The following is a 15,298-nucleotide window of genomic DNA, read 5'->3' on the forward strand; positions in this document are numbered from 1 at the left end:
GCAAACTAAATCCGTATGTTGGGGAATCCCTGCAAGAGCGCGGTTTGTGTAGGAAAGATCTATTATTTGCTAACGGTTTAATGGTTGCATAAACGCAAGGAGGCCTAACACTTGTTGACCCGGTTTTTTTTAATCCAGAAGGAGGAAAAAGACTGGATCGATTGTACAATAGCACACGCTCTTCCAGTGAAATTCTTAAGGAAAAATACGTGAAACTTGTAAACATTTCTACATCGCAATGTGCAACACAGTTAAAATGGATTTTATTTGTGCTATATTTAGACTCAGGAATTCGATTAGAATCATTTGCCAAAACATCACGTTTTTAGTATGAATTCCAATTTGAGTGGAAAATTTAGAAATTTTCGAACCAAGATTTTACTTTTACAGCACCTCACTTCTGTGTTGCAGTGTTGACGTCGAAGAGGAACGGGAACTCAAAGATGGTCATTATTTGCTGCGCGTCTGATTTTCTTTTAAGTAAATCACGAGCACTTAATTTGTACACTTGAGATTCATACCTTATACCGTCCAAAACCTTCTAATACTGCCGGAAACCTTACAAAAGCACCTGGTATACACCTAAAATTGTGTACAAATCCTTTGACAAAAATGTATGTAACTAACAAAATTTCTTGTTTCGGCTGTTGCAAAATTTGAGAGTTGCTATATTTAAGTCTGGAAAAAGAAAGAAGAGTGTCATAATTTGAGTAGAGTATATATTTTAGTGGCTTAAATTTTAAACGCAAATTTCTCTAAAAACAAAAATAAAATGGAGCAATATCAACGATCGATTTTTCAACGAGCTATGGGAAAAGCTGATGGGCTATGCTTTCAAAATCTGAATCATCATTTATCAACGAAAAAGGAAGATTTAAATGAAGAATATATGAAAGTCCTAAAATTTAATTTAATTGGTGAGACAATCGTTTCGAAAAACATCCTAAAACCGTCATGTTAAACATTAAATTTGATCCTTCTGGGCATACAATTATATTTGATTAAAATGATTTTACAATGGCTTCTCCCACCGGCGAACAATAAGGTATGGAAGACTAACAAAGTGAAATTGATATCACGTGCTCTCGTAATGTTTCTGCCCCGCATGCCTCATCAGCAGTACTTAACCTCCAAAAAATTTTTTTTAACGATGCCATAAAATGATAATATTTCGACAAATTTGAGAATAAACAACTGTAAATACACAAAATTCGTAACTAAAGTATCAGTTGCAGACAATCTACTCTTCTTATTGTTAGGGCAAATGAAAAGAGAAAAGAGCAACGAAATAGAAAACCCCGTAACTCGATACAAACTCCTTTATCATTTCTATCTACTATTTTTAGTGCTCCGAGTATGAATCTACTCACATTTATTTTAAGTATAGTGGCTCATATCATTTAATTTATGGAGTAAAATTGAGTTTTACAAATGCATATAACAATGACTAACTAACCTTGAAAAATTAAATACGTAGTGCAATTTCAAAGGAAATTTCAAGACATTTTCTCACAATCAGCAGCGAAATGGATAGTATACCTCTAATCATACTGGTAATTTTATTAATAGAAAAAATAGACAAATTTATTCATTGACATTTTCCGAACCCAACTTATTTATTGCAAAATATTCTGACGACAGAATGAATACATCTCGAGTAATTTTGAACAAAAATATTAAATACAGTAAATAAATTAGCTATATATGTAATAAATAAATAAATTAACTTACAGTCTATTCAAATAAATTATTAAACTCTATTTAAACTGCGTGAAACGTTTGTTGGCACAGAATTGTTTGTTTGGTTTATTAAGACGCGTTGGGAGTGTGAGCAATTCGCGCATTTTCCTGTTTCTCCTCTTTTTGATTATTCTCTCCATGGCAAATATGCGCAGGTCCCCAAGCGAGGGCTGGGGAGATTTGTTTGGAGCATCGTTATCAATTTAGAATACTGTCTATCACTGCGTTTCAGACAACACGCCGTGCTCTGAGCAAAAAATAAGGAAAGATTGCACAAAAAGCATATTTATCTTTCACGACATTTTTTCCGTGAATGCTTATTATTCTAAAATGCTGTTTTCTTTTTTTTCTCCAAAGCATTATATTTTCCGTTGGACAAATCATGCTGAGGCCGGCGCGGAGCTATCGGCTCTCTTATCTTTTTCCTTTTCATCGGCGAGCTGCTTGGCCAGGCGTCTGGCCTGCACCAGTTTGTTGATTTCGTGGTAGGTTTTCACCATGGGTGGACTGGCGGCGCCGAAGAGCGTTGACTGTTCCGACTTGGCGCCGTCCAGCTGATAATGCGACTGGTCTTCAGGCGTGTCTTCCGTCGAGTCGCAGTCAGGGTAGAGGGCCGAGCAGTCGGAGCCCTCCTGGCCGTCCTTGGCCGCCTTCATGTACGCGAAGAACTGCGTGCTGTCTTCGCCTCCAGCAACCGGCTTTTGCAGTTCACTCAGGTCTCTGGGAAAGGCAAAGTCTGTTAATTTTCGTCCTCGTGGTTAGCCCTCTAAGAAATTAACTTTGTTCCGAAAACTCCAACTGTGAGCTTTAATAATGGTGATGAAAATCTTGTCCTATTACTTAACGCAATGAATTCTACAGATTTTTAAGGTGCGTAAATTGGTCCCAGGTTCAGACGGACTTAATAATATATTTGATGCCATATTCAGTATTATCAATTATTGATTTCAATAGCTTAAAAATTAATTACCTTGGAAAGTATGTTCGGCTGTGGGGGACAAAAAATTTAAAAGTCACCTCTGTCAAATTTGGGCGTGTTTTTGTTAAATTGAAAAATCCATTTTGATAATTGAAACACTCTCTGACAGATTAAAATGGATTTCATTATTTTAAAAAAGAAAATTTATATATTTTCTCTATTCTGCGTGGAATTATTTCAAGAATAATATAGAACAGTCAACCAATTGTTACCGCAGGTGACTCAACCTTGCAGCTAACACTGCAGCGTTTAAGTTTTGTTTTATATTCTAGGTACGGCTGATGAGACATGAGAGGCAGAAATGGCGTGCCCAGTACGAAAAGGTGTGAGATAATGTTTCTCTTCATAATTAATCCAATGCCGCCCATCCTAAACTTAAAAGCTCCGGGTGGAGTAGTATTATTTTTGGTTTTTCCTTTCTTTTAATTAATATAAGGGCAAAAAGAAGTAACAAAAAAATGTATTTCATATTCATTATTTGCTCTGTGGTTTTTCATTACTGACACACTATTGACTGCACCTAGTGACCCAATCTGCCGAATCGTAAATACGGCGTTAATGAGGTGCAAACAAATGGACAGGCGACAAACTCGACCTCGACCGAGAGACGCGTGTTAATGAACAAGGGGCACGCCTTTTTAGCGGTACCTCTTGCGTGTGCTGCCTTTGTTTGTGCCGCACTGATAAGAACGCAAAATTATACTCGGGTGTACTTGGTCATTTGATCCATTTAAATACAGATTAATCTATTTTAATTAGCAAATTTAAAATTAATCGTAAAAAATGTTTTGCAAAAACAATATATATATATATATATATATATATATATATATATATATATATATATATATATATATCTTTGTTTAGAGCATGATATTGAAGCTAAAATTTTGAATTGTTCGATAAAATTGCAGGAAATCCTTTGTTTTTATATTTCCGCCTCTGTCCCAGAGCCTTTCATAGAAACCAACATTAAATCAGAATTATGTATTTATATATTAATTAGAGACTCTAACACATTAATTAGAGTGTGAGGATTGTTGCGAGCTGCTCATTTCGAGCATATTCTGTAACACAAGACACAAGCTCATTATTTGCAACTGATTCCTGACTGAATTCGCGATAGCTCCTTCACTATAAAAAACGCCAACGCGGATGCAATTTCCAGGAGTCGTTAAAATCGACACCGTTAAAGCTGATGAGACGCTCATTTTCTGCAATGAAATGGGGAGACGACAACAAAGTTAGTGTGTCGTTCTCTAGTCTAATTGCCGCGCGCAGCAGTTACAATTCCGGCCGTGCGAAGTGAGATGCGTGGATTAAACAGCATAATAAGAGGCGGAAGCTAATCTTCGTCGAGAGATGAATGGATGGACGCGCGCATCTCATTCACGAATAAAATACCGTGGCGGCTATCAAAATAATGGGCCGGCCGCCGCACACTTGACCCACTAACAGGCGTGGAGAAACAAAAGCAGCGATGAGCAGGATGCTTTCCGCTTTTGTTTCAGCCCATGAACGAGTATGATTGCGTGAACACATCTAAGTATTCCTCTCTTTACTGCAGAAAAGAAAATAAACGGAGCGACATCGCCACTACGCAGAGAAAAAATTAGTTGGTCAAGTACATCTCACCTAAAAATTCTGAAATCAAGTTTGCATTCTTAAAATACACTTGATTACAGGTACAAAAATCTTCAATTTGATAATTTTTAAAAATATATTCAATTAAAAATGTTTTCATTAAAAACAGTTATTTTCTAGAATTTAGTCAATTAGCTACTTTAAGTTTCTATTTCTTATATCAATACTTAATCTGCATGAATTTATACCCGAAGCACCCATTTTAAAAAGTTTTTTGACTGCTTAATAATGACAACGCGTTTTAAATCCATTGTTTTAACACTTACAAAGTGTCAGGTACTTTAACATTTAGTTTTGTCTGATAGTTATAGTTATAATCAAGTGTCTTTTAAGAAATTACTTTTTTCCGAATTTCCATCTCCATATTTAACTAATACTCCATCAAAATCTGAATTATTTCCTCGCAACCACAGTTTTTCAATGGATATCACATTGATCTGAACCTCATGCTCAATATCCAAGTAGAATAATATATTAAATATTTTGATTTTAAAATGTTTCTTATTTTACAAGAAATTAAACTTCGATTTGGTCTGATCACTAGATCAATTTCCAAATGAGCTAAAACTATCTAAATTTAATGATTTTTTTTACTTTATTGAAAGTCTGAGTTTGTAAAAAAAATAATAGTAAGAATATATGGATAGGCCAATAATTTAATTCACCTGCTGAGTTGCGCCGAGACGAGGTTACTGTAGGGGGCGTATTTCCCAGGCTGCTTATACATATTGCACACGAGTCGCTTTGTGCACTCCTTGGACTTTTTCTCGTAGCCGAGCTGCTTGAAGACCACGTCCAGCCTGGACACGATGGGGCTGTAGTAGGGGTCGAACCCGTTCATGATCAGCGAGTGGCCGGGCACCTGCTGGAAATGGTTGAACTTGGACGGCATCAGCGGCCGCTTAAATGGCCACTGAGTTAGGGGACGCTTTCCGTACAAACTGCCGTAGCCGGCGGGCACGTACGACGGCGAGCCCAGAAGGCTGTCTCGTCTGTTCTGTGGGTAGTTGGTGAATGCGGCCACGTTGCTCGTTGCCGACGTGTCGTAGTTTGGGTCGAAATTGTCCTGCAACCATTATAGAGCCGATTAGTTTAATAGCACCCCATGACATTAAATTGGGATTATATTGAATATTTTACATAAGCCCCTTAACTTCAAATAGAGGCTGAGAAACTGAAGACAGTGAAGACCGTCGCCTATTTTTCCTCAGAGAAAGAGATAAAATTTAATGAGGACATTCGGGACATTCTAAAACGACTGAAATCGAAAAACGTCATAATATATTGTGTACTAAAATTTTCTGGTTAAGACATAAAAAACACCAAACTTTGGTCCATAACACGCATACATTAAAAATTTTAATCAAAACTTCTATTTGGAAATTTATAAATTTCCAATAAGTTGAAATTTTGTAAGTTTGAACCCCTAATTCAATCATATTTAATTAGGTTACAATTTAAAAATTAAATTGACTTGTCCATTTTTTACGTGACAAGTCTGTCCTTTTAAATTTCTTTTAAATTGGCACGAGAAAGAAAAATATGTTCCTAGCCTTTATATTTCAATTAAAAAATTATTATTCTATCTCGTTTCTTATTACAAAATACCTTAAAGTCGAACTCGTCTTCTCCGCCGCTGTGTCCGTGTCCGGCAGAGGCCTGGAAGATGCTGGCACCGCTCTTGCCCAGGAATTTACCGATGGAGGTCAGAATGGTGGGCAGGAAGATGGCCAGCAGAATTGACTTGACAACCTGCGCGCCGATAAAGAACGGCAGCAGCAGCTTTTTCAGGCCGAATGCTAGGAAACCCAGGCCGAATCCAGTCAGGAAAGTGTTGGCGCTCGCGGTTCGGGCTGAAATTGAATGCGCCACGTAAGTTGATACAGTTCAAACAGGAGCAAATGGAAAGGGAAAGTCAAAAGTAGACAGGCAAGAGTAGTTTGGTGAAATCGGAATTTCGAAAAAGTTCGATTGTTCCAGCTACCAAAGCCAGAAGTTGGTTGATTTGGAAATTGAAAATTTTGGGCAAAGCTGCGTTTGTAAAGTGGCTTGTTTAAAGGTTATTCTGAGAAATACGCAAAATATGGCATCATCATTAATTGTATAACGAACTTAATTGGTTCTATATATGGCATCATTTTGATCAAAACGGCTCAAAGAACAACTCTTTTTAAGACATCTGTGCTAACGTCAGAGGAATTTTGAAGGTATTTGACATTTAACGCTCAATAATTATTTTATGAAGCAACTTCAGCAATACTAAACATTTGCATGTATTTCTCCAGGAAACTTCTTATACAGTTGCTTAGAACCAAACTTAATTAATAATGACTATGTCGTTTTCTTCCACATTTAACATTAGTAACAAACTCACAAACAATCTCTGAATCAGAAATTCAGGTGCGTTATGAACGGAAGATGGATATTTCGATCCGAATCGGCTTCCTGGCGAATTTGATGGGCGCGTGCACACACGCATACTCATAATATATTTTTGTCAGTCCGTTAGATGACCGAGAGAGAAAAGGCTGCAGGCTCTGGCATTAAAGCTATGGTGGCCAATCGCGGAAAAAACCGAAAACCGCATTAGTGGTATCGAATTGGTAAATTGGGCGTGGAAATCGACTTTTCTTATCACCGTGCTACTTTGCTGCGGCCACATCAAGAACAAATAAATTCAACCGATTGACAAAAAGTTGAAAATAAAATCAATATTGCTGGTAAGGTCTGGAGTTTTTTTTCGAATCGGTCTATTGAAAATCCATAATATTGGAAATTGGGATATTGAAAAAGTGACAGATGCATAATTTGCAGATAATATATATCTGACTCCAGAGTAGGTTTAAAAAGCGTGAGTCTGATGTTGAGTGGCCCTATAGACGAATAATTCTCAGGCCACAAAGAACTTGGCCCTCAGACAAAAAATAAAAATAATTACTTATTGTGGCTCAAAGACTGAGTTCAGCCAAGGGGAACCGAACACTCCCACGTGATCCACCATACGCTGGATAATTTTAATCCTCCACTCCTTTCACCTTTCGCATTCTTTCACTCCGCTTCTCTCCGAATAATATTACGTTAACACACTTTTGGTCAAACAAACGACTGATCTGAGCCAGCGAGCGAGCGTCTCTTTTTCAAGTACTGTATTGCCACTCGAGTGGTCAATAAGCTAAATTTGCTTAAGCTGGAGCACAGGTCGGTTGGAAATAATCGCCACCGGCTATTCACTTTGTACGCATACACACACAGTGCTCTCGGGATACCCCACATTTGCATAATCGAGCCCTTGTAATGATGATAAGGTATACGTGATAAAAGAGGGTCTGAATGGGCACGAAAGTATCTAAATTCATAGAGCGGAAAATTCACGCAAATGAGGCAGAAACGAGCAGGACAGTGAAAGAATCATTCGAATTTTTTTAACACAAAGGCAAAAGCGATGTTCTTTCATTAGACTCGCCCGCCGACCTTTTTATCTCTGTGCAAAATTGGGACGGACTGAAAAGCATTAGGAGCAAATTAATCTCCGAGCTACAACAATTTGATTTTTTTGTTCTTTTGTCCGGCTGCTACGATTATCTCCTTTGATGACCCAAATTCCTGCGCACATTTTTGCTCACTGCCCTGGGTCGGCCCTTTGTGAGTGCATCACGCAGTGGCTGCTGCTTTATTGATTTTGGCTAACGATTCTGTTCGCAACCACCATTTAACTATGCATGTGCTGCCATACGGAAACGGAGGGCCATTTAAATATCAATTTTTCATCCACTATCAACTTTCCGGACCGGTATATTAAGTGAGTTAAGAGAAAGAAATTTGACAAACAGTGAAAAAGACATGAAACCAGGTCATAGTGTAAATACGGAGAAGAGAGCTTTAAATAGCCAACACAAAGAAGTTGTACACATCCAACGTTAGAGGAAACAAGAAGAGAGGAAAGTAGTCGCGCGGGTTTGAAGTGTGCGACAAAGACTAAAACGCACACCAAACTGGCAAAGACAGAGTATTCACATGCGCTCGACTTACCTATTCGAGCCAAAAATTCTATCGGATTTGAAAACGTTCCTGCAAATACGAGAAGAAAAATACTTCAAGAAAAGACAGAAGATTTACACTCGCGCAGTCAGTGCAAAGTGGCGGAAATATTAAGACTACACTAATAATTGCAACAAATATTTGTGCGGGAGACTACACAAAGAAAGTTACAAAATGCATCAATACAGATACACCAAATCAAATTTTCGGGAAAAATCAAATGGGACCAATTAAGCGGTAAAAATTTATTTAAGGAATGAGAAATTTGGATTGATCAAAATGTTTCCTAAAATAATTTAAAAATGATGTTTTTCACCGCTTTATCAATTATTTTAAATGTAAAGACTTACGTGCACCGCTCTCAAGGTCGCTGAAGGAGATTACCAGCTCGTGGCCTTTCAGGTAGTCCCAGGTGCGGTCGACTAGGTACTGGTCAGGGTCTTCGAGGCTCCTGTTGCTTCCTTCGTGGAGGCCCTCCACCCTGTGCACTTGGTAGCCCGACACGTACTCAGTGATGGGCTTCTCGTCCTCCTCGACCAAACTCTTGAGGGCCTGTTCCTGCAGGCAGGACCAGTCCACCTTTTCGGCGCATTTCTCGTGCAGCTTAGCCAGCATCAGCTGGTCTACTTGGTCCGCCCTGACGACGGCCAACACCAGCAGGGTCAGAAGCACCAAAGGTCTCATTTTTTTCGGGAAAGTAGGAGAGGAGATAGGATAGAGAGAAAGAGGGGAGGGGCTAAGGGCGCCTCACATGCGGCCGCCGATTCACACGTCCCTCTGAAAATAAAAAGAAGAAAGTTTGATATCAACCCTTTTTTAACTGACACGAAAGTAGCGACGGAAACAAAAATCAATCCTTCCTTGTTACTTGTTAAAGGGAAAGAGTAGCGAGTATGACGATTTACTGGTCAAGAGAAGAGCCCTCATTAGGTGAATACGACCCTAATGCAAAAACGACTTCTCTGAACTTGTCAGATTTACGACATTCGACAAATTGCTGCCTTTTATTCCAGCGCAAAGGAAAAATGAATTTCACGACAAAATTTCCTCGTCGAAGTGCGATAAATATCCGAACACTGCTAATAATAAACTTTCCCATCGTTTTGATCGTTACCTTTTAGCCTGACCAAATAACCAAATAAAAACACTGCAATTCAAAACCAGTGCTAGGAGAACAAAGCGATTGGAAGAAATCGCCGTGTTTGGTTTTGCTGGGTCGACGCTCTAGAATTTCATCTCATTTGCAATACGTAGGGACAACTGGGTAATTCCATCAAGAGTCGCTGGACGTGCGCGAACGTGATTATTCGCAGCAGGCAAAACAGGTATTTTTATCCGCTATGTTCGCGATGGCGATTATTTATGAGGGTATGTGGAGCACCAAGTGCGAGCAGCGCCCTTGACCTTGCAGAGAAATCAATGGCTAGCAGTCAGTGGCAGGATGCATTCTGCGCGGAAATCAGGAACATTTTCACACCCATCCAATGCGGAAAAACTTTCGATTTAATTAACTTATTTCCCTCCTGTGACACATTTTTAAATTCCAATTAGTATCTTGTGCGTAGATAAACAAATATTCAGAGAAATTTTTCATCTTAAGAGAGAAAAGTGATGGGGAAATCACTCGATTGCTCCTGTCAATAATTTTTATGTAGGATGAATGTTCTTTTGAAAAATTGATCCTATCTATTTTAAAATTTGTACTCCTTAATGTCTTATTTTGAGGCTTTATCAAATATCTCTAGCACTTAGAATGCCTTGCTGACATTTTAGTTGTTGAACATAAAATTAATAATGAATCTTTGGGCTTTACTGTTATCATTAGTTGCAAAAAGCTGGGGAAGCATTAAACGTCGTTGCGTAAGAGAAAAGTTATGATTATCTGCTAAAAATGTGTTATTTTTTTTAAAAAAAAAGTAAGAAATATTGTTTAATGGGGATAATATATCCTGCCTGAAAGTTTATTTGAAAATATTTTGAAATTTAAGAATAAATTAGAGCCGTAAAAGAGCAAAAAAGTTTTTTCGAAATGAGTAGCTCATAAAAATAATTAAATTATGGCTCATTGGTGTACCGACCTGTTTGGTAAACTTTTAAGTTGAACTCCGACCATAATTTGTAAATAATTATTAGGAAACAACAAACAAAAGCCCAATTTTTAGCGGCTTCGACGTAATTAACTTCTGTGTCTTAATAAGAGATCAGATTTTTGGGGTATCCTTCTCGACCTATTAACTTGCTCGTCGTCATTTTCCAGCAGTACTTGCGTGAAAGATGCTGCTGAGCATCAGATAGAAATTTGCCGCTTCACGGCACGTGCGTTTCTTGTAAAGGCAGCCACAGGCACTGTTAAGTAAGCAAAATGCAACAATATGCCGGGAAGCAGCAATAAATTCATCAACAGCCTGCGTCCTGATTGCTCGGATAAAAAACGCTGTTACGCAATTGAGGTGAGGCAGAGGCTCATTTTTGGTCTAATTAGGGTCACTCGAACTAACATAAAATAAAATAAAAATATCTCACAATCAATGATGTATTCAGTTTAAAAATGTTGGCAAGGATTTATTGCGTTTTTGAACACGTGCAGATTCCAATTTATATATTTTTCACTCAGCTGATTTCAACATTCGTATTTCCAGTTGCAAAACGCTATAATCAAAACGCTGTTTGTGTGTTTGGCAGCAATCATTGACGTTTTTTGTTTTTGATTTTGAACAAGTAAAACCAAATCAATTTCCTGTCTGATGAGAGCCGCTGAAAAATTGTGCAATTACAAATCACTTTCACAAAGGGCTGAATTGGTCGTTGTTCTAAACAAAACCTCTTTGATCTGTGCGTCCATTAGTCATTCGCCTGGCAATAAAAAATTCCATCGAATAATAAGCGGCGCCCGTCTGATTGCCAGCGAAATGGTATTTAATAAATTTTTCGTCGCTTCTTTTCCCTTTCGTACCATTGTATCCATAAATAGGTTTTTGTGCACGCGCGCGATGCCAATTTGCGATCACAATCGACCCTTTGACTTGCGAAGAGGCCTCAAGGGCTTTGTATTTTCCGGCTGACGCAAAAGAATGTAGAACACGCTCGCGGTGAGTCGGCGGCAGCCGCCTTTTGTGCTGGCCGGCCTGTCTGAGTGGATTTAACACACATATTATGCCTCGCCACTCGGTTTTAATGTGTATGTGCACCGCTTGCACATCCGCGTCCTGCTTCGTTCTGGCGGAAAGGAACGAAAAATTTGGTTTAATAAATCACGAGGAGAATTTTTCGGCTGGCTGCCGGGACAACACAGCGCGGCTAAACTGGGATTGTCGTGAATTTATGATTACGTCGGAATTTTCGTATGAGGGTCACGTCCGGCGAAATAGGAAAGCGAACAGGTGCAAAGGTTAAGCAAGGGTTTATAGGGGAAAGTAGACAAATGCGTCTCTCTGGAATCTACCTACATTCTTTTCACATAGATGTGCTAATGGGAACCTTGATGGTGTTAGTCCAAGAATTAAATATTCTAATTTTGGAATAGGAGATAATTATTTTAAGATGGTCAGTTAAAATTTTCACAGAGAAATAAAATTAAATGGCAAATATATTCCTAGCAATGAATACCAATTCTTAGGAAAAATTTAAAATGTAGGTTTTGAAGAAATGATCCGATTATCTCTGCCCTTTATTGTTTCGTTTCTATGGCATATATCCTGCTTACTTCCGTTTCCCTCTCTCCTACAATTTTTATCTGCAAAATTTGGAAAAAATTGAATAAATCATTTTGAATAGTATTTTTACAATGTTCCTTCCATAAAACTAAAAGTATTAACAAAATTAAAATATGATTCGACAAACCTTTGAGAATTGCCTTATTTGATGTATTTATTGTTGTTTTTGTATGTTTTGAAAGACGAAAAAAGAAAATAACGGACGGGGAGATTTAATTTATAAAATTGTTTTTACACTGGACACTCCCAAAGGCAAACAAACATGGAATAAAATTAAATGCCTAAACAATTGAGAAAAATTACAATTGTGTACGTTCGCCAATTGTGTTAGGAGCAGCCATTTTAAAATCAATATTTTTATAAATACATAATTTAATTCAATTGGATCCTACATAACTAATTAAAAGATTAAATTATAGCTATCGGGCACACAATGTTCCTCTTTTAATTTCTTCCTAGACAAAGCTTTGAAGCATTTCAAGTGACACGTAAACACGCCTTAACAGCTTTTACCACGCGATTGAACTTCAATACAATATAAAGGGCTCCAAGGAAATGGCTCGCTATATAGGGACTAGAAAACTTAAAATTTCGTGTACAGCCACGATCCTTTTAGCAACATGATATTTTCGCGCAAAACGGAATGGATAAGTAAAATTCCGGCGGCACCCACGCCTTATAAATTTCGCACTGGCAAACAATGAAATCAGATTACAGGAGGCACGCAAAGCAGAGCGTGCGGTTTTACTGTTGCACGTTGGCTTACCTGGAATGCGTGTACGGAAGGTGCGTGAGCGAGTCTTCTGCTGGGTAACGGCCCTGCGTGCGAGCTTCCAGGTCGATTGCTTCTCACTTTGCCTGAGTTGGGCGCGAACTGAGCAGACCGACAGCGGTGAGTCCGCCTGGCGCGAGCCGTCAGAGGAAGGGGTTCCATTCCTACTCCGCATCTCAGGTGCCGGCTAACGAGGTTACCAGGCCTCCAACAGCTTCCTCCAGACCAGCTCTCAGCTGACGTAAAAACGAAACCAACGTACGTTCTAAACACGTACCTGAGCTTGCCTTTTGCATGCACACCTCGCTCGCTCGGGATGCTGAAGCACTGACCGCCTCTAGTCCAGTTCCCACTGTCGAGTCATTTCTCTGGCACGTCAGAGTGGACAGTAAGCAATGGCTAGTGTTGAAGGACTTGGATTAAAAATATATCCAATGCATAGACAAATAAGTATTTTTTTATCTGCAAAATATCAAACAGGTTTCGAGTATTTTAAGCTGAAATTAGATGTAGCTTCCTAAATTCCTTGGTGTATGGTAAGCTTTTTATTTTTCCACACATAAATGTTTTGCTCTATTCGACTGCAGGTCGCATCCCTAATTCGTTAGCTAGAATGACTTATGAGTTACAAATTAGTATTAGTTGAAAATTGCAAGACATGAATTTTACTTCAATGTGTATTAAGAAGTGCAACAAAGTGAATTAGAAATTCCCTTTAACATTGCAGAATTTGTGAAGTTTGCAAAATTCAACATTGTTTCCTGAAATTGTAAAAACCAAAATGTAATTTAAAAATTGTCTGGAGCATTTCAAACGCATGGTACATAAATAATAGTATGTAGTTTTATTGTGGAGAATAGAAGTGGAACAACAATCCACTTTTGTATTTACGAACTGGTCGCAACACAATCAATTGTTTGTGGAATCCAGTACCAATAAATACATATAATATCAGGAAATAATTAATTTAAATAGGAACAGAATCCAGATTAAGGATGGTTTGGATTAATTAAGATTCGACTATATGTTAGGTCAGAAATCCTGCTATCCCACCTAATAATAAAAAATATTATTGCATCGGGTATAAAGCATTGTCATATCCTAATCTCTACCATCCCTAATCCAGATTACGCCAGTTTTATAAAAACAAAATACTCAGCTCTACCATGTTTGTGATTTTTCTTGTCACAATAATTCCAACGTTGAGCGGCTTCTGAAGGAAATACTGTTTCGAAGGACGGATTTTGCCTGAAATTCTTGTGGCAGCATTTTAGGTTTGACCTAAATTTAAAATAAAGATAAAATTGATTTAGCTGTAGGTTTGGTTACACGCTCTCATACGCAATTTTAAAATTTAGAGAGGCACTGTTTTTCATTCTAAATTATTTAATAAGAACGTAAGCAGAAATAACATGATTATTGATGAGCTTTCACGAGGAATCATTCAATTTTAAAAAGTTTTTGGACCAAAAATATTATGGTAGTATCTCGATCTTGAATATTATATATTTATCATGATGACTTGCACGCAGAAAAATGTATTGGCTCGTTCTAGTTGAGACGAGTAAAAGTGAAGTGAACGCGAAGGAAAATAAATTGTATTAATATGTTGCACGCTGTGCATGTGTGCAAGCTTTGATGTCACACCTGCGGTGAGAGACACAATGGCAGAGTGAGTTGTAATGCGTTCACTCTACGAATTCTTTTAGAGATTTTAGGTGCATGATTTGTCAGAAAACATCTAAGCCACGTGACGTTACAAGCAGAGCCACTATAGTTGTATTTTATTAATCTAAGCAAACTCGTCCTAGTTAAATGTGCCACTGTGACATTTATTACCCAAATAGGAAAATTTCTTGGAAGTGATTTTGTAGCAAATAATGAGAATTCCGTTCAAAGTCTCAATTAAAACTGGGAAGTTAAATTCTAAAGAAGGTGAAATGCAAATTGATGCAAATCATGAAGTGGACTGATTGACTGAACAGGCGTGGCCTGATTATATTACATTAACTGCAGTTTTCTATTTCTCTAGCTGATTATACCGGCTGTGAACTTGCATGCAACGCGTCGTATGCAGTTTGCAGAACCAGTTTGGTCTAGCACGCCATTACCATTCAGTATTAAAAGTGCGAAAAGCGAATTGGAACTGCTTTCTATCAAAGGAGCTTACGCTCATTTTGATCGTTTTCCAGAAGAGTCGTTCAACCAGTGAGCCGCATTTTTCCAATTCAGCCATCAGGAAACACGCATTCAGAACACTCCAAGTTTCTCTGGCAATAAATGATTCAGAATAGCCTTTTAACCCAAAAAATAAAATTACAATACCATTTTACATACAAGTGTGTTTGTGTACGACGCATGGAAGACACATTGTACAAAAGCCTCTACTCTCATCAGTTTTTTTAGGTACCA

At 38.1% G+C, this 15,298-nt stretch overlaps 1 protein-coding gene across 2 annotated transcripts; it reads right to left on the reverse strand.

Annotated features, from left to right (window-relative positions):
- Positions 1 to 1,583: 1,583 nt before the first annotated feature.
- Osi24 (Protein) lies at positions 1,584 to 13,034 on the reverse strand. 2 transcript variants are annotated; one of them, XM_065494124.1, is made up of 6 exons: positions 12,881 to 13,034; positions 8,752 to 9,178; positions 8,393 to 8,431; positions 5,972 to 6,216; positions 5,029 to 5,429; positions 1,584 to 2,460 (listed from the first exon to the last, which is right to left on the reverse strand). In XM_065494124.1, exons 2-6 carry the CDS (start codon positions 9,083 to 9,085, stop codon positions 2,121 to 2,123), a joined length of 1,359 nt encoding a protein of 452 aa, XP_065350196.1. In that variant the 5' UTR covers positions 9,086 to 9,178; positions 12,881 to 13,034; the 3' UTR covers positions 1,584 to 2,120. The 2 variants fall into 2 exon arrangements, with proteins under 2 accessions (XP_065350196.1, XP_065350197.1); XM_065494125.1 differs by lacking the exon at positions 8,393 to 8,431.
- Positions 13,035 to 15,298: the final 2,264 nt, after the last annotated feature.

The sequence above is a fragment of the Cloeon dipterum genome, chromosome X (genome assembly GCF_949628265.1).
Source record: "Cloeon dipterum chromosome X, ieCloDipt1.1, whole genome shotgun sequence".
Lineage (NCBI taxonomy): Eukaryota > Metazoa > Arthropoda > Insecta > Ephemeroptera > Baetidae > Cloeon > Cloeon dipterum.